Source organism: Podarcis gaigeae (genome assembly GCF_964106915.1).
Source record: "Podarcis gaigeae genome assembly, chromosome: 1".
In the NCBI taxonomy this organism is placed as follows: Eukaryota; Metazoa; Chordata; class Lepidosauria; order Squamata; family Lacertidae; genus Podarcis; species Podarcis gaigeae.
The window spans coordinates 3,469,207-3,489,207 of NC_139678.1; the positions used below are offsets into that span (position 1 = coordinate 3,469,207).

General features: G+C 44.8%; 1 protein-coding gene across 2 annotated transcripts in view; it reads right to left on the reverse strand.

The window, feature by feature from the left end:
• SOS2 (SOS Ras/Rho guanine nucleotide exchange factor 2) overlaps positions 1-16,726 on the reverse strand; it is a 47,664-nt gene extending 30,938 nt beyond the window's left edge. The window contains exons 1-7 of one of the 2 annotated variants that reach the window (XM_083731481.1): positions 16,566-16,726; positions 8,349-8,474; positions 6,845-6,976; positions 5,408-5,572; positions 4,521-4,724; positions 3,404-3,547; positions 2,448-2,558 (exon numbers count right to left, since the gene is read on the reverse strand). In XM_083731481.1, coding sequence (XP_083587607.1) covers positions 2,448-2,558; positions 3,404-3,547; positions 4,521-4,724; positions 5,408-5,422 — 474 coding nt within the window. In that variant the 5' untranslated portion in view covers positions 5,423-5,572; positions 6,845-6,976; positions 8,349-8,474; positions 16,566-16,726. Of the gene's footprint in view, positions 1-2,447; positions 2,559-3,403; positions 3,548-4,520; positions 4,725-5,407; positions 5,573-6,844; positions 6,977-8,348; positions 8,475-14,226; positions 14,436-16,565 lie in introns of those variants that run through there. The other variant, XM_083731480.1, reaches the window with a different exon arrangement.
• Positions 16,727-20,001: the final 3,275 nt, after the last annotated feature.

The window sequence follows — 20,001 nt, forward strand, 5'->3', positions numbered from 1 at the left end:
CAGTAAGGATGGTAGAATATTAACAGGTGGCAAAGAGAAAGCAGAACTGCTCAGCTCTTATTTAGCTTCCACCTTCTTCCAAAAGAGGAACAGGGTTCAACCTTGCCCATGTAGTGTGACTGGTGAGGGATCGGGATCCCTGCTCAAGACTGATAAGAACTATGCAATCAAGCCTTTGGGGCCAGATGAACTACTATCAACTTTGAGAAAGGGTGAGGAGTGGACTAGAGACAGGTAAATGTTGTCCCAATATTCAAAAAGGGGAAGGAAGAACTAGGAAAATGTCAGACTTGTCAGCCTGGTTTCATTACAAGGGAAGATACGAGAACAGATTATAAACGAGTTGATTTGTAAGCATTTTGATAGCAATGCAGTGATCAATAGGAGCAAGCATGAATTTGTCAAAAATAAATCCTACCAGGTTAATCCTATCTCTTTTTGGTCAGGTTACTTGCTTAATGGAGCCAACAGCACAACACATGGAACCCTGGGGTAAACTATTTTATACATTCCTATGTATTTTTGGGGGATCACTGCAGATGGTGACAGCAGCCACGAAATTAAGAGACGCCTGCAATGACAAACCTAGACAGCATCCTAAAAAGTAGAGACATCACCTTGCCAACAAAGGTCCGTATAGTAAAAGCTATGGTTTTCCCAGTAGTGATGTATGGAAGTAAGAGCTGGACCATAAAGAAGGCAGATCGCCGAAGAATTGATGCTTTTGAATTATGGTGCTGGAGGAGACTCTGGAGAGTCCCATGGACTGCAAGGAGATCCAACCTCTCCATTCTGAAGGAAATCAGCCCTGAGTGCTCACTGGAAGGACAGATCGTGAAGCTGAGGCTCCAAGACTTTGGCCACCTCATGAGAAGAGAAGACTCCCTGGAAAAGACCCTGATGCTGGCAAAGATGGAGGGCACAAGGAGAAGGGGACGACAGAGGACGAGATGGTGGGACAGTGTCTTCGAAGGTACAAACATGAGTCTGACCAAACTGCGGGAGGCAGCGGAAGACAGAAGTGCCTGGCGTGCTCTGGTCCATGGAGTCATGAAGAATCGGACACGACTAAACGACTAAACAACAACAACATGTATTTTGGGAGGAATTCAACGTCACACTGATGCGCTCATTCTGTCAGGGCAAGCACTTCAGCTTGTCAGATGAAACAATCCTTCTGCCTCTTCCCCCTGCACAGTGTTCCAGGGGTTCACCTGACCCGTTCAGAGCTAATGTCAGGTGTGGGTGGGAAGGAAGCGCTGTTGTACAAGCAGAAGTCCTTGTGCAGTGTTTCAGCTCACAGGCCTCATTAGTGGAATCCCACCCACTGCAACTCTCTTTTTAAATTTATTTTATGATATAGATCGTGATATAATTAGACCAATGAAATGTGTATTAATCTTGTCATGAACTTGCATGACTGCTCTGTATTGTATTTTGCTCTGTATTCTTTATTCATTCTCATCACAATACTTAAATAAAAACATTTCTTAGAAAATGGGAGCTAGAAGATCCACTATCAGGAGGATTCACAGCTAGATCAGAAACCATCCTCAAAGAGTGCACATCCAATAGCTTCTCATCAAACTGAAGAGTGCTTTTTGAGATGCCACAAGGCTCCATCTGGGCCTATGCTCTTCAACACTTTTATCAATACTTAGCTTGAGGTAGCCAACAGGGACAGGGTGTCCTCCAGATATTCTGAACTACAACTCCCATCAGCTCAAGCCACCATGGCCAATGGAAAAGATGATGGGAATTGTAGTTCACAGTATCTGGAGGGCACCATGTTGGCTACCCCTGCATGTTGTAAACATCAACATGCAATGCAAGATGCACATAAATTCTCTGGGACAGCAGAGATGAAGGAAGCACACTCTGACCTTTGCCACCATCCAGTGAGAAACTGCACCCTTTGCCTCCCAGACAAGGGGGAAAACAGCCTGGCCTCTTCCACAAGTCCAAGAAGGAGCAGCCGCAAAGAGCTTAGTTATCTACTCCCTCCCAAAAGGATACTTCTTTCCACCTGTCAGTTGCTTTAAAAACCACAATCAGAGGGGAACATGCTCTGACCACATTCATTGCGTTGCCATATTTCAAAAAGTGAACACCCAGACACAAAAGTTGTTGAGCCAAAGTTGCAAAGCTATTTTGAGCTTTTTTAAAAGGAAAATCAGCAAAAATGGCATTGCCGACATGGCTTGCCATACGTCCAGATTTTCCTGGACATTTTTGCAGATTTCTGCCCGGACAAGGCTTCCCACTACAGTATTCTAGGTATGGCCGGGAAATTCTGGATGTATGGCAACGCCACCATTGATCAAACAAAGACCTAAAGGTTGCTGTGTTTTGCATGTGTGAGTTTATTATTATTACTATCTGCTGTATATTGAGAACCATTTGATTGAAAGGTGGGGTACAAAAGAGCTACAGAAATCCATTCCTACCTGGAAGTGAAGGGCCACAGCAGGTTTAGCCATCAAATGATTAAAATGTTCATGATATTGCGGTGAAAGGATGTCCTGGGACAAGGTCTCATACGGGTCAAAGGCTTGTTCCTAGGGAAAGAGTAAGCATTCCAAGTACATTATGGACAGAGGGAAAAGCACATTATGGGGCTGGACGGACTGAGAATTATACAAGGATGGTGGTGGTTATATTGATTCTGTCTTTATGTGGGTAATGGCAGCCCAACCACATCATCTGAATAGTGTCTCTTGAAGACTGACTGGAGTGGGATATTTCAAATCTACTTAAACTGCATCCCAGTAGGTACTTTGTGAGGACTGGGCTCTGAAAAGTAATGAATAAATAACTGGAATACATTAATAGAGTGGACAACTTTGTTTAGCTAGTAGGGATATTTGGGAAGCACATCTGGATAATGTAAGATTTTGGGCCACTACATGCAAAAGACACAAAGAACTTCAGTACATTAAGGCATAAGTAACTTCAAAGCATTGCTGCTCCTTCTGATACTGGACATGTACTCTAATACATCTGGCCAACTATCAGGAATGATGGGTGATGTAGACAAAAACATCTGTAAGACAGCACATTAGCCCCCTTCAGCAGGGTAAAGCATTTAATCAGTCTGTTTTGTACAGGCATATTTTTACAAGTAGATCTGACAGCAAAAAGAGGCTAATGCAGCCTAAGGCCACCACAGAGGCTTCCTTTTGAAATATAGCAGCCATACATGTTACTTGTGAGTAAAAGCCACATGTAAGCGGGGATGAGGGTGCTACGTTCCATTCTCATTTTGCTCTCTGGGAGTTGGAGGGTGAAGTTGGGGCAGTGGGACTCTCCGCTGCAAGAAAAACACATTCTAATCCAGGAAGGAATTTGAGCTACGACACTCATGCTCAGCAACACAACAAACTGAACGGCTCGGCCAACTCACCTCTGCAAGGTCCTCAAAGCAACTTCCAGCCAGGGGGTGAGGACTGCTCTCATCAGTCATTTCCACAGTGTCCTCAATTAACCCCAGGAGCTTCACTGTCAGTTCATGAATATCTGTGATGTTGCTAAATATCATATCAATATCCTAAGGGAAAGAAAATCTCCCTGAATATGCACACATCTTTCTCCACCCTTATTTAAACGTTTAGTTGTTTGTGACTGAAAATATATGCCAGGATCTCAATTAAATCGAGATGAAGGATCGGAAGAAAACGCTGCAGGTCATTTTGGAGTTCAAGAATACATTGCAGCTCACAGCATTTTAACAGTCTGCTCCCTGCCTATCCCAGAAAATATTCTTATGATAGGAGATTTGGCCGCTCCTGCGTGTACCAACAGAGTTGTAGAGAAGAACTACTGTCCCCTTGCACAGATTTCATTCATTTTAATAAGGCCTGCATGAAGATTCTCCATGTGCTGTGTGCCACCAGAATAAACATATTCACAAGACAATATGCAACCTCTCTTTTCAGAAAGGCATTTGGGGTTTTATCATTACTGCAGCTGTTACACTATACAAGGCTAGGTTTCAATTGTGGTTTCCAAGCATTAATTTTTCATCACTAGTTTTCATTGTTGTATCTGAATGATGTGAACTGCTTTGGTTCCCTGGAGAAAGAAGTAATTCCTTTAAAAAACCAGCAGTCACAGGGCTGCCTCTGTCTTTGCCCTCTCTGTTTGGGCCGGAGAAGTAATTCTCTAGGATTTTCATACTGACATCCCCACAATAAATCTGTGATAAAGGGAGGAATGCACTCTTAAAATGCTGCTGCAATCTATCTTCATAACTTCCTTTCAGAACTAAGGGCTATTGCATGGGGATTTGCACTCTAGGCCATCATCAAGTTATGGCCAAAGGAAACCACACCAACCAAGAAACTTCTCAACAGTAACAGTCCACAGCCAACAGTCCAGGCCCCTAAAAAGTTCCCAAGTCAGGTGTTCCTTGTGATAGCCAACCTGGTCTCTGCCTCTTCCCACTTCCACCTTGTTTGTGTCTCAAAGCACACAATTGTTTAAAACACAGAAGGGTTGGCACAGTAAAAGGCTTGACTTACATTAGGTGTGAACAGTTTTCTGTTAGACAGGAAGGCTTCTCTAAACACTTTTATTATTAGATTCAGTTCCCGGAGATACTGTCTTTCGTCTGCAATTTCAGTCCTGACCAGGTCATAGTAATTGAGTACACCCGAGGAAGAGGGCTCTTCTTCACAGAGAGAAACCAAGCCAATGTCATCCTGATCAAACATATCCATTAACACCTAAGAAGAAAACACACATTTTATTCACGCTCGACTTTTCTATAATCAAATATGAACTTAATGTCTGATTGCAAGCAACTGAATTTAAGACAGTCTTGCAGGGTAATGTTACTATTTTATGGCAAAAGGGTTCACGATCTCTGGGTACAGTGGTGCCCCGCAAGACGAACGCCTCGCAAGACGGAAAACCCGCTAGACGAAAGGGTTTTCCGTTTTGGAGGCGCTTCGCAAAACGAATTTCCCTATGGGCTTGCTTCGCAAGACGAAAAAGTCTTGCGAGTTCCTTCGGGTTTTTTTCTCTCCCCCCCCCTTTTCCTAAGCCGCTAAGCCGCTTATCAGCTGATCCACTGATAAGCCGCAAAACCGCTAATAGCGCTAATCCGCTAAACTGTCAATGGGCTTGCTTCGCAAGACGAAAAAACCGCTATACGAAGAGCCTCACGGAACGGATTAATTTCGTCTTGCGAGGCACCACTGTAGATTCTGGTAATGAAGAAATGTGTCCTGTAAAGTCTGCTTATACATAAAGTTTGCTTATACAGAAACAAAGAGGCTGTCGTTATTTTTTAAACATGTCAAGGTGGATTAGTTCTTAAGCAGTAACAAAAATCACAGCCCTATAATGAATCTGGATGTGTATGAAGCACTTGCCAGCTAAGCCCAGGATTTCCATGGCACCTCACCTTATCAGCGCACATCGATACTTTAATGTCCTGCTGCGAGATCTCAAAATGTCGTATGTTGAAAACATAATTGCCAGCGAGTTTTAAGATGTCCGCCGAAATATACTCCAGGACAGCCACGATATAAAGGGACACATGATAATCTATTTTATAGCCAAGCACCTCCTGAAATTCAACACAAAAAGGGGAAGTGTTAAAAAAAGATCACATTGATTTTTCCTCTGATTTAAACAAAGTCAGAAACCAGAAAGAGAGATGACAGTGACATGGATTCCAAGAATGCATTTGAAGGTAGCGGCAACCATTATGAATCATGCCACACAGCAACACTGCTGCCACAGAACCACCTTCCTCCTTGCACAGGAAGAGGAAGCTGCAGCCCCAACCTCTGCTGTCTCCTCCTCCCTCTTGGCAAGGGATTCTTCGGAATCATCTCCCCTGTTTCTGCTCAATTACTTGCTTCATTGTATGCTGAGTCACGACAAAATACACTACGAAGCTTGTGAATTTTAAAAAATTGCCTCACTGCCTTTTACTTAACTGACTGTTTGTTGTTGTTACTATTACAAAAATACATTCTTTTATTTGTATGCCGCCTTGTATTCCAACCATGCTCAAGGCAGATTGCAACATGAAATAAATATATAACTGCGACATGACAAAAGTAGTCATAAACAATAAATACAACATAAAAAATACACAGCCACATAAATCAAAAGATGCAAAATAAAGATACAGAAAACCAACAACAACAACAATAGTAAAAAATCCCCCAACCCTCGGCAAACACCCCAGCTCATTATTGTTGTTGTTGTTATTAATTTATTTATAAATAATTACTCAAGGCAACTTGCAAATAAAAAAAACTGCTAAAAACATAAAGAAAACAATAATAATATGATATAATTATTATAATTATTTATTAAATATTTATACCGTCTTTCATCCGAAGATCACAGGGCAGTTTACAATACAAAAACACAAAAATGCATGCCATAATAACGAACAAAAACGATAACCCCGCATATATGTATAAAAACTATATACATATATAAAATATATTAAAACCGTACAAATAATTACAATAAAAACAACACGACACCTGCCCTTTAATTAAAAGCAGCCAGTTCCCAGAAGCCTGTTGGAAAAAGGAAGTCTTCACCTGCTGGCAGAAAGGCAACCAGGTGAGAGACAGTCTAGATTCTTTACAGTGGGAGTTTCAAAGTCTAGGAGCAGCCACCAACAAGGCCCTCTCCCACGGCCGTTTAGGGCTTTATAGGTCATAACCAGCACTCTGAATGATGGCTGGATTCTTATTGCTGTTGGTTTCTTTTTATATATAAATTTGGGTCATTACTTGCTTTAAAACGTTTCTGAAATTTAATAGAGATTGAAAATGACATTTTAAAGCAGCTGGTAGCTCTCAGTACAACATACCTTTAATAAAGGATGTATTTTGTCCACAGGCAGCAAGAGGGGGCTTCTTCGTTTCCGCTTCTCAATAGCGGACTGTGCGTCTGCAATCGCCCACTTATCAATGGGGTGAGGAAACGTCTTTTGAACTCGCTCCTGCAGAAATGTAAAAAAAAATGGGTTTTAAAATAGCTGCTGGATTCTAAAAGGAAAAGCTGGTGCACCCCCCACTCCGTCCAACAGTTTCTTTCAGCGGCCACAATAGCATGGGAATTATTTCTTTGAGGCCATATCCCTCTCCTCCCCACAGCCTTTTGCACCCAAGCCTTTCTTTCAAATTGCTTCTCAAAAACCTATTACTGAGTTTTTCCTGCATGAAGACAAACCACAGTGGAGTAAACCAAGTACAATATGAGAAGACAAGAAAATGTGTGCTCTATCACAGTTCTTCCACAGGTTTGTTCATAGAATCATAGAATCTTAAGAGTTGGAAGAGACCCTGAGGATCATCTAGTCCAACCCCCTGCAATGCGGGAATCTCAGCTAAAGCATCCATGACAGATGGCCATCCAAGCTCTGCTTAAAAACCTCCAAGGAAGGAGAGTCCACCACCTCTCCTGGGAGTCTGTCCCACTGCTGAACAGCTCTTACTGTCAGAAGGTAACTTGAAGCCATTGGTTCCAGAGCAGGAGAAAACAAACATTCTCCCTCCTCCATCTGACAGCCCTTAAGATATTTGAAGATAGCCATCATATCTCCTCTCAGTCTCCTCTTTTCCAGGCAAAACATACCTAGCTCCTTCAAGCACTCCTCATATGGCAACAGAAAAGCAGTTTCTCATATATACAGTTACAGATATCTGAAGAAGTGTGCATGCACACGAAAGCTCATACCAAGAACTAACTTAGTTGGTCTTTAAGGTGCTACTGGAAGGAATTTTTTAATTTTGTTTTGACTATGGCAGACCAACACAGCTACCTATCTGTAACTGGAACTATGGAAGGCACCACATTGAGCCGCATGAAATGGAAGTCCATCAACCTCACAGGTATCTGAAGAAGTGTGCATGCACACGAAAGCTCATACCAAGAACTAACTTAGTTGGTCTTTAAGGTGCTACTGGAAGGAATTTTTTTATTTTGTTTTTTCTCATATATACGTTTTGCCAAATGCAACACACTGAACACAAGGGCTTGCCGTCAGAGCAAAGCAGCTCTCCAACCCTTGCACTGCTTTGTGCTCAGAAGACACGGCTGATTAATACATTCCTGCCACAGAAGACAACTGCACATGCTGCCCAGTTCCTTAAACCAGGGCTTTGCCTGTTCCACAGATCTGCACCTGCACAATGCAAGCATAATTTTCAGTGTCTATTTTCTTAGTTCAGGGAAGCAGACCACATTCTCTCCAGCAGGCTTGCTCCCATCATGATTCAGCTTGGTTTGCAGTAAAGGCTTTTCAGTTCCTCTTTCTCCTACCAACATTGTTTGGTAAGGAAACACCTGGGCCTTTCCCCTCGCATTCGTACCTCTACATCTTGAAAAGTCCGTGGCTGTGCAATGCATAGCTTGTTTAGCAACTGAAGGATTAACTCCTCGATGTAGTAGAGGGAATCTTCCTTGGCTGAAAGGTTGGGGTGGACTTGCTGCTGTACCTGCACAAAGATTTTATTTTATTTTAATTCAACCAGAAAACAGAGTGACAGAGATACTGACAACAAGGCCCTGCTCATCATTTCAAAGCCCCAGTTTCTCCAGCATATCCCAAAATAAAATGTGAGAAAATGAATTCCTATGCAGTGATAAAAGTTAAATTTTACTTCATTAACTAAAAGTCTCTCCCTAAGTGCCCATAGCCTTGGTCTGAGAAAATGACAATGCTGTGCTGCTAAAGAATTGCCAGTCATTCAGCAAGTTCTCTAACAGAGAACCTTCCAATTATGTCCCTTATTCTAATCTAGGAAACAGAAACTAACTCAGTGGTTCTGCTGAGACTACAAGGAGGCAAAAGGGATCAAAGTGTCCAATTAAAGTAGAAGTTAAACATAATTGCTGAAGTACAGACTGTTTATTTTGAAATCTCTTACATGAGAACGAAGTTAATAGTTACTTATAACTATTTATAAAATTGCTGACAGGCTCAGAAACTCTTAAAGCAGCCAGCCCTGTTCTGCCCATCAGACACACTATCAAGGAGGAGAACTGTGCAGATGAACGTAAGAAATTAAGCCTTGGAATTATGGTGTAGTTAACTGCCACTCCAGCTACTTCCCTGACATAAACATTTAGCAGTGTTACAGCAACTTGTTCCTTAAGTTGTTAACTTCTTCCTTCCCCCCTGGGTTTTCTCCTGATGTGTACTTTGTGCTGGGAAAAATATATTGTCCTTCTCCCATGCTCCCTTATTTGCATATAGCTTTCCCCTGATGAACGTCTCCACCCATCTGCATCCTTGACATGTGTCTTCTATCAAGCTTGGACTGCCATTAGATTTTAGGTCTCAGGGCAGATGAAAGGTTCTGCTGGGTGTGAACAGAATGCAATGTTTGAAAAGTTTAAAGCATATAAACACAAAGTTAGTATAGGCTTAGAGGAAGCAAAGACAAGGAACTGAATTGAAAACCTGTTCTGCTATTGGCTGAGGAAGAGGATACCCACTCAAAACACTTCAGTGTTTATTTTTAGCCACTATAATTTTGTTTCTAGACTGCCCGCCATCCAATGATCACGGGGAGGTATACAACAATATATAAAACCAAAAACCAAAAACTGCAGACATATAAAGCATATTATGCAATGGAGTCATCTCCAAAACTCCAGTGTCAGCTGAGCTGTCTCTCAGTATGTTCTTTTGCAGGGTGACCCTATACATGTTTAAGGTAAAGATAAAGGGACCCCTGACCCTTAGGTCCAGTCGTGGGCGACTCTGAGGTTGTGGCGCTCATCTCGCTTTATTGGCCGAGGGAGCCGGCGTACAGCTTCCGGGTCATGTGGCCAGCAGGACTAAGCCGCTTCTGGCGAACCAGAGCAGCGCACGGAAACACCTTTTACCTTCCTGCCGGAGCGGTACCTGTTTATCTACTTGCACTTTGACGTGCTTTCGAACTGCTAGGTTGGCAGGATATACATGTTTACCCAGAAGTAAAAGTTCAGTGTGGCTTACTCCCAGGCAAAAAGGCATAGGACTGAAGCTTTGCTTTGAAATACCTGATGCGCCATGCTTGTGAAAGCCCAATTCATTCATAAAAATTGGTAAAGCGACATTTAAAAGTTATTTTAACTTGGAATAAATAGTGAATTTGCATGTGTATGGATCTCATAGAGGTCAATGGGTTCTAAGCAGAAATAAATCTGTACACAATCACAACCAATGCTGTATTTACTCAGTCAGCCCATACTTTCGGATGGAACTGAAATATCTACTACAGTGGTACCTCGGGTTACAGACGCCTCAGGTTACAGACACTCCAAGTTACAGACTCTGCTAACCCAGAAATAGTACCTCAGGTTAAGAACTTTGCTTCAGGATGAGAACAGAAAGTGTGCTCCAGCGGCAGCAGGAGGCCCCATTAGCTAAAGTGGTGCTTCAGGTTAAGAACAGTTTCTGGTTAAGAATGGACCTCAAGAATGAATTAAGTACTTAACCTGAGGTACCACTGTACATGGCTTTCCCCAAAAAAAGATGTCACTTAAAAATGCCTTAAAAACAGTTTTTCCATGTGTAAAATCAAAGGTTATTTCTTTAGATAAACTACAGCTACTTGTGTGGGGAAAGGAACTATTGCTTTCTATTTATTGATTGAGAAGACATTCCATCAGCTGGCTCACGCTAAACTGCCACCGCTGAATCCCTTTCTGGGCCCCAAAAATGGGCTGAGGACCTATGATGTTTGCTGCTGCTGTTGCTGCCTTGTTAAAGGTAAATCAGATCACAGCCTGCATGAGATTCCCAGGAAGCCTTGATTTAGTTGCTCTTTACTCAAAAGAAAATTGGAATGGAAATGCAGTAAGAATGAGTCTACAAGGGTAAATTAGAATTTCAACACATTTCAGTCCTGAACCCAGTGGGACTTATTTCTAAGTAATTATGCAACAGAACAACAAAGGTGGCATCTTACTTTCATAGATTTGTTTTAAAATAATAGTCGCTATACACCTGCTGATTTATGTTCAAGGCATCACTGAAAGATGTACTAGTAGTCTTCTCATTCCTCTGTTTCTGAGATACACAATTTTTTACAGCCATACTAATGTCTGGAGCTGCTATAAGAACACCTGCCTGGGCAGCTCACCCTCAGAATGGAAAGGAAAAACATGTCTATGTATATATGGCTGCTAGAGGTACAAATCAGTTTACAATAAACACAGTTGCATATGACAATCTCCTGTACTTCAGCAAGAAATAACAGCGCTTGATCGTCGGTTAGTATACTTTTGCAAAAGAAACAAAGATGCAAGGTTCTTTCTGAACATCTGGTGGAGTTCCTAGCACTCAGTATTTCCCTTCCAATCTGACACTCAGCATTTGCTCTTTAACCAGTGGAAAGTGCTTTCGAGGTTCCCCTGTTCCTCTTCCCCCTTTTTCAGAAAGGGGGGGGGGTATAAAAAAGCACCCAGAATTACACAGCAGTCTCTTTTGGGAAAGTGTTTTGATACAAATTTATCCGGAAGTCTTTTGTTCAAATTCAGTCTAGAGTTTTGCCAGAGGTGGGTGGGGAGTGCCTGAGAAGGGATACCACTGTTACAAAATTGTAACCATGCAACAGCTTTTGCCTCAAGGAGACAAAATAATTCTGAGCCATTTGCCAGTCTCCTGTGCCTGGAGACTGACTAGTGCTGGGCTAATAGTAAGCAACACGAATCCTGTACGTATATGAAAAGGGGGAACAGACATCTGTGCCGTGATGGAAATGGTGCAGATATGATCATCTGTGTGTGTGTACACAATGACAATTGTGCATTTTTCCTGTTTGTGTGGGACATAATGGGCATGGAAGATACTGTGTAAATACAAAAATGGGAGCTGCAACCTGTAGATGGATGCTCTACAAATAATGGAGTATTTCGATTGAAGAATATGTGCACAGTGCTTGAAATAAGCAAACTTGCATATTTAGGAAAAAAGGCAGGAGAGTGGAGAGTATTTGCAACGGGTCTCTGACACTATTGTTTCTGCAGAGGAGTGTGACAGTAAAGAACCATCACATTTCCAAGATGGGAGCCAACACCTTGTCTTTGAGAAACCCCACAATCTGATCCTTTTATTTTTAAAAAAAGCTTCGGCCTTACCTATGGCATAACTTTAGAAATGTTATTTATTAGAAGCTGTTCACAACCCACCCTTCACCCAAATGTCCCAGAGTAGGAATATAAACACGATCTGAAACAATGGCATCAAAGCAAACGACTTCAGTTGCAAATATCCCATTGCAAGGGAAGCAAGGAGAGAAGAAAGCATAAACAGAAACGTGCTCAATTCTTCTCCTCACCCACTAAAGCCTGGACAAAATTGTACGTCTTGGGAAGAAAGGTGCAGGGTGACGGAGAGTGCAAGGAGATTGCTGTGTTGGGATTGGGGTGGCAGGTGTGTGGAGAGAGATCCTAAGGGGGAAAACAGGGCTGTCGACACGGGGAAGGAGCGCCTGGATGGCTCAGCTTGAAGGAGAAGCAGGATGCAGCCAAAACATCTGGAGACCCCCATCAGAACCCAAGACAGCTGGGCTGGCTGGGGCTGATGGGAGTTGTAGTTCAGAAGGCCTGGCGGGTGCCAGCTGTTTTTAGTTGCAGATGATGGAAAAGCTCATGTTTAAGAAGGGTTTCTGGGGCAACCGAAGATTTATCTACAGTCATGCCTCGGGTTACAGAAGCCTTGGGTTGTGTGATTTCGGGTTGCACACTGCGCGGAACCCAAGTACCAGAAAGGGTTATTTCCGGGTTTCGGCGCTTGTGCAGAAGCGCTAAATCGCGCTTTTCACATGCGCAGAATCGCAACTCACACGTGCACAGACGAGGCACTGCAGGTTGTGAACGTGCTTCCCGCATGGATCACGTTTGCAACCCGAGCGTCCACTGTATTTTATTTCAACATCTATTCCCAAGGAGAGGCGAAATTGGCCAATGGTACCCTGACACGGGGACGCGGGTGGCGCTGTGGGTTAAACCACAGAACCTAGGACTTGCCTATCAGAAGGTCGGCGGTTCGAACCCCCATGACAGGGTGAGCTCCTGTTGATCTCGGTCCCAGCTCCTGCCAGCCTAGCAGTTTGAAAGCACGTCAAAGTGCAAGTAGATAAATAGGTACTGCTCCGGCGGGAAGGTAAACGGTGTTTCCGTGCACTGCTCTGGTTCGCCAGAAGCGGCTTAGTCCTGCTGGCCACATGACCCGGAAGCTGTACGCCGGCTCCCTCAGCCAGTAAAGCAAGATGAGCGCCGCAACCCCAGAGTCGGTCAAGACTGGACCTAATAGTCAGGGGTCCCTTTACCTTTTCCCCCTGACACGAGGCTAATGGGCAGTTTGTGGCAGATAACAGGTCCAGACGCTTTTCTTCTAGGGCAGTGATGGCCAAACTCGGCCCTCCAGCAGTTTGGGGACTACAACTCCCATCATCCCTAGCTAACAGGACCAGTGGTCAGGGATGATGGGAATTGTAGTCCCAAAAAACTAATGGAGGGCCAAGTTTGGCCATCACTGTTCTGGGGGGAAGGTGCCAGTATCCTTGAGGACCCCCAGGTTAAAAAACACTGAAGATATATATAAATCTTCAGATATATATATATCTGAAGGTATCTCCCCAATTGTTCTCAAAGCTATTCTGTTTTCTAGTTCTGCCACCCGCCTGATAGTTTTTGGACACATTCGTATACTTTCATAAACACAGCAAAAATTAGTTGTGGCGACAGCGAGGGGCTGGGAAACTCAGAGCGGATTATTATGGGGTGGGCGTGGGGAGGTCCTCCGCGGGCGTGTTCGCAGGTGCGCAGCGAGGCGCCTCTGAGGCAAACGAAGGGGATGCTGTCTGAGGAGAGGGCAGAGGGGCCTCCCGATTGGAGGAAGAGGGCGAAAGGGGCGTTGCCTGGAGGGACGGGACCGGTGGCTGGCGCGCCCCCCCCCCCGAACCTTTCCGTGAGGTAAACTTGGGAGGCGGGCGAGCGCTGAGGAGGGGGAGGGGGAGCGCTGGGCGGATTGGGCGGTGGGGTCCCGTTGCCTAGGAGACGACGTTGTCGCCGGGGTAACAGAGGGCTCCCGCCGCCGCCGCCGCCCCCCACCCCCCGCCGCCCAGGTGCGCGCGCAAGAGAGCCCGACAAGACAGACTGAGGGAGAAAGAGAGAGAGAGAGAGGGGTGCGCGCGCATGACGGGGCGCCCGCCCGCCGGCGGAGAAAAGGGAGGCTCGGAGCGAGCGACTGACCTTGCGCAGGGCCGGCACGAGGAGCCCCCGCCATTTCTGCCCGTTCTCCTCGCTGAGGAACTCGTAGGGGGGCGGCTGAGGCGGCTGCATAGCCCCCTCCCCTCCTTCCCGCCCCCTCGTGAGGAGAGGGGGGAGGGGCGCTCACCCCCTCCCCGGCCCTGGCTACCCGCCGGCGAGGCCCAGCCCAGCCAGCCGCGGGCGCATCCGCGTCTCCCCCAGGCCGCCGGCCCCGCAGCAGGCGCCGCCGCCGCCGCCGCCGCTCCGCTTTCCCAAGCCTGGGCCGCGGCCGCCTCCGTCCCGGACACACTGCGCAGGCGCAGCGGCCGGCCTCTGGTATTTTATTTTTTCCCCTCTCCTCCTCACTCTTTCCCCCCCTCCCTCTCAAGCTAGGCCTCGCCTCGCCCTCTAGCGGCCCAAGAGGGGAAAGGCAGGGGAGGAAACCTAGAGGCGGGTGCCAATCAGAAGGGGGCGGGGCCTGAAGGGGCGGGACCGCAGGCTCGTCTCTTCCTCGGCGTTGGGATAAAGGGGCGGGGAAAGGAGTGCAAATCGCTTTGCAGAAAGTGAAAGCGGCGACGTCGTCCCACAGGCTCGTCCGTTTTGCTTTGCAAGCGATGGAGAGCTATCCTGGCCTAGGACAATAATAATAATAATAATAATAATAATAATAATAATAATAATAATAATAATAATAATAATTTATTATTTATACCCCGCCCATCTGGCTGAGTTTCCCCAGCCACTCTGGGCAGCTCCCAATCAGTGTTAAAAACAGTAAAGCATTACATATTAAAAACTTCCCTGAACAGGGCTGCCTTAAGATGTCTTCTGAACGTCAGGTAATTCTTTATCTCTTTGACATCTGATGGGAGGGCGTTCCACAGGGCGGGCGCCACTACCGAGAAGGCCCTCTGTCTGGTTCCCTGTAGCCTCACTTCTCGCAATGAGGGAACCGCCAGAAGGCCCTCGGCGCTGGATCTCAGTGTCCGGGCTGAACGATGGGGGTGGAGACGCTCCTTCAGGTATACAGGACCGAGGCCGTTTAGGGCTTTAAAGGTCAGCACCAACACTTTGAATCGTGCTCGGAAACGTACTGGGAGCCAATGCAGATCTCTCAGAACCGGTGTTATGTGGTCCCGGCGGCCACTCCCAGTCACCAGTCTAGCTGCCGCATTCTGGATTAATTGCAGTTTCCGGGTCACCTTCAAAGGTAGCCCCACGTAGAGCGCGTTGCAGTAGTTACATACCTCGGGTTACATACGCTTCAGGTTACATACGCTTCAGGTTACAGACTCCGCTAACCCAGATATAGTGCTTCAGCTTAAGAACTTTGCTTCAGGATGAGAACAGAAATCGTGCTCCGGCAGCGCAGCGGTAGCAGGAGGCCCCATTAGCTAAAGTGGTGCTTCAGGTTAAGAACAGTTTCGGGTTAAGAACAGACCTCCGGAACGAATTAAGTACTTAACCCAAGGTACCACTGTATTTAGGGATGGAGTAGTGTTACACTCCTGCCAACCTAGCAGTTCGAAAGCATGTCAAAGTGCAATTAGATCAATAGGTACCACTGCGGCGGAAAGGTAAACGGCGTTTCCGTGTGCTGCTCTGGTTTGCCAGAAGCGGCTTAGTCCTGCTGGCCACATGACCCGGAAGCTGTACGCCGGCTCCCTCGGCCAATAAAGTGAGATGAGCGCCGCAACCCCAGAGTCAGCCATGACTGGACCTAATGGTCAGGGGTCCCTTTACCTAGTGTTGCCACCTTTGTTCTGGCAAAATACAGGGTGGGGTGGGGGGATTTCCCCCCTATCGGGTGCTGAAGTGACTTCAAAGTAATCCATTACAATCTATTGCAGCCTCACAGAATGACCCCTCTGGAATTTGTCACACACGCACACAGACATACATGAATTTGTAAAGCTGTGCTTGGCTACCCAGAGCTTAAAACCTTTCACACACTCCTTCAAGCTCATGCATTTGGAGAGGATCCCTAACTTGGCAGAGAGAGAGAGAGAGAGAGAGAGAAGACCTGAAATTCAGGACAAAACTATCAATACGGAATGTAGCATTTTAATAATAATAAATAATAATAATAATTTTTATTTTTACCTGCCCTCCCCAGCCAAGGCCAGGCTCAGAGCCTTTTACATGGACATTTGGGACAAGGTGGCAACCCTAGGAGGGGGCAGCTTCGGCTGTTCCAAAATTCCAGTGCAGATGAAATATTGATCGGGCTCTTTAGGGCACCTTGCAGCAGACAGCCGGCATGGCCAATAGTGTTAACAGGCCTTATACTCCAAGGACACTTCCATACTGTAATTATTTTGGGGTGAGAGCCAGTCGTGTACCTGTAGGTTCAGGTTGCGCACTTAAAAGTTGATTGGGAGTTCTCCACAGGACTTTTTGCAGTAAGGAAGCAGAGGTCAAAGTGCACTGGAAAGTGTGGAATGGCTCTTGCTTGACACAATGCCACCTAACATTTCTGCAAACAAATCAGAATGAATGCTCAGTAAACTGCTAACATAAGAAGAGTCTTCTGAATCAGGCCAATGATTGATCTAGTCCAGCATCCTGCTCTTGCAGTGGCCAACCCAATGCCTCAGTGGGAAACCTCCAAGCAGGAGGACATGAGTGCAGCAGCTCTGCACACCTGTGATTCCCAGCAATTGGTATTAAGAGGTGTACTGCCTCTGATAGTGGAGGCAGGACATGAACATCATGGCTAGTAGCTTTGGATAGCCTTGTCTTCTGTGGATGTGTCTAATCCTATTTAAAGCCACCCAAGTTAGTGGCCATCACTGCCTCCTGTGGGAGTTCCATAGTTCAACTATGCTGTGTGAATAAGTCCCTTATGTAATGTGAATCTTCCAACATTCAGCTTCATTGAGTTCTGAGAGAGGGAGAAAGTTGTCTCACTCCACTTTCTCCAAGCCATGCATAATTTTATACACCTCCATCATATCACCTCTTGCCTTTTTCTCTAAGCTAAAAAGTCCCAAACGCTGCAGCCTTTCTTCGTAGGGGAGTCCCTCCATACTCTTGATCATTTTGCTTGCCCTTTTCTGAACCTTTTCAAACTCTACAGTGTCATTGTTAAATGAGACCTGTGCACAGTATTCCAAATGTGGCCACACCATAAGATTTGTATAATGATATTATATTGACAGTTTTATCTTTGGTTCCTTTCCTAATGATCCGTAGCATGGAATTTACCTTTTCCACAGCTACTGCACATTGTACTTGCTGTCATCATCTAACCTCCCTGTAAACTTTTTGGAAACAAATTAGGATGAATATTCAATAAACAGGTTGTCTGGAAGTTACCCAATAACATTTGCAGTGCTACAGGTCCCCCGTGCTAGCTCTAGTAGAAATTATCATGAGGTGAATGCAAACGTGGCATTGTATTTTGTTAACATTTGGATAAAAGTGTACTAGAGGTTAGCAGCTGACGATCCCAGGGTTAAATCCAGGCACAGGCCCTGTGGATCCTGCAGTTGCCAACACAGGGACAAGTAGGGGTATGGAATGAGCAGTATTCATAGTATAAACAGCTGGGTTGATTGCCAGTTTGTTTCTTGGCCCAATTCACAGTGCTCACAATGTTTAAAGCCACAAGTGACTCAGAATGCAAATATCTGAAAGACTGCCTCCTTCCCTACAGACCCTCTCAGGTGTTAAGATTGGCAGAAGGGGTCTGCTTGGTAGTTTGGGTGGGACAGCTGCCTGGGAGCATGTTCTCTGTGATTAATAATAATAATAATTTATTTATAACCTGCCCATCTGGCTGGGTTTCCCCAGTGGTGGAATTCCCTCTCCATAGGTGTGTCCAGCCCTTTCATGTAGTTTTTATGGGATGTTGAAGACGCACATCTTTGACACATGAAATATGTATTTTAACCCCCCCCCCCGTCTATTCATTGTAATAGTGTTTTTTATAATGTGTTTTTTAACTGTTGTAACCCATGCAGGGAACTAATGGTGAAGTGCAGATAAGGAATCTAATAAATATTTGTGGAAAATTGCAGTCAAACATAACTATGTATGAGTGCTAGTTAGTGCATGAAGGGGTTAAGACTACAGAGTTAGATTTGTAGACTCAGCTGGGTCACTCCTCCTCTGATAAAGGGGAAGTGAAGTCTTTTCTTCCTGTCCTCTCTCTTCTTGCCTTCAGCCCCACTCACCTCACAGAGTGTTTGTTGTGGGGGAGGAAGGGAAAGGAGAATGTTAGCTGCTTTGAGACTCCTTAGGGTAGTGATAAAGCGGGATAGAATCATAGAATCATAGAATCATAGAGTTGGAAGAGACCACCAGGGCCATCGAGTCCAACCCCCTGCCAAGCAGGAAACACCATCAGAGCACTCCTGACATCTGGTTGTCAAGCCTCTGCTTAAAGACCTCCAAAGAAGGAGACTCCACCACACTCCTTGGCAGCAAATTCCACTGTCGAACAGCTCTTACTAAATATTAAATCCAAACTCTTCTTCTATGAGGAAGGATGTGTCTTAGCTTTGATCCCAGCTTCGAGCATGGGTTGGAAGTTATCTTTCTGTTTTTTCTACCCAAGAGTATTCTGCCTGTGTTCTCCTTGGTGCTGCTACATTAAATGCATGAATCTGACCTTTGGAACATTTTGTAGATAAAGCATTTTATGCTTACTGTGTGATCTGTTCATTGCAAGAGGGGTAGAAAGCGAGGCACACAGTTTGCAAGTGGACTAAACATGTTAAAAGAGTCTAACATTCTAGTTTCCTCCCATATGAATATAAAGATGTCACCAAATCACTCACGGGATGAGAGTCTTGGATGGGAGTCTTGGACTCCTTGGTCCTGTACTTGGCTCCAGTTTTTAAAGGGACATATACAGAGAATGCTGATGATGCAGGGAATAGACACTAAATACAGATGTGTACAATTACCGTTGCTCACCCAATGAGATTTATGGCAAAGCAGGGATGTAACCTGGAGTTTCCTGGTGTTAGTATTCACTAGCTCTTACTGTTACAGGATTTATAACTAGTGAAGTGGAATTTTGAGTTTACATCTGGGGCTTCCCCTACTGAGGTTTAGTTTGTAATGTTATTTCATTTCTTATATCAGGGATTAATTGTTTCATTTTTCTCAGGGCCAATGTGGTCAGAAGATGATGGAATGTATTTTGCCCTGCAGCCTCCCTCCCTCACAAGTTAACTGTGCTACTGAGCCAAGTTTCAGATGTTGTTATTAATTTGGAAAAGCCTAAACAATTTATGGCCAGCTTATCTAAAATAATGTTAAAATAATGACTTATTCCATATAGACCTGCCTGTTCACTAAAATCTTTGGAGGTTGCCCTCAGCCTACAGAGGTTTGGTAAAGCCTACCAAGGTTTGGAGAAGGGCCTTCTCTGCAGTGGGCCCCTGTGTGTTGAATGAGGTATAGCAGGCACCTAATGTGGTGAGCTTTCACCATCTGTTCAAGACATATTTATTTACCCAGGCTTTTAACATAACTGTATTCAACTGTGACAAACTTGTACAGGAGGTAAATGTACATGATGGGTATTTTTGAAGATTTCCTGGATAGGAAAAGTTTCAGTTCTAAAAAGTACAGTATTACCGAAGGCATTGCTTTTATTTTTGAATATACTGTTGCATGTACTGCTTAATGTGATGATTAATTGCCAAAAGCTAATGCCAAATTGTGTGGGGATTAGCTGCAGGAAAAGCTTTGTCATGACTGATTAAAAAATGAGGAATAACTTTCCCATGCATATAGATAGATGAATAAATTACAATGCAGGTA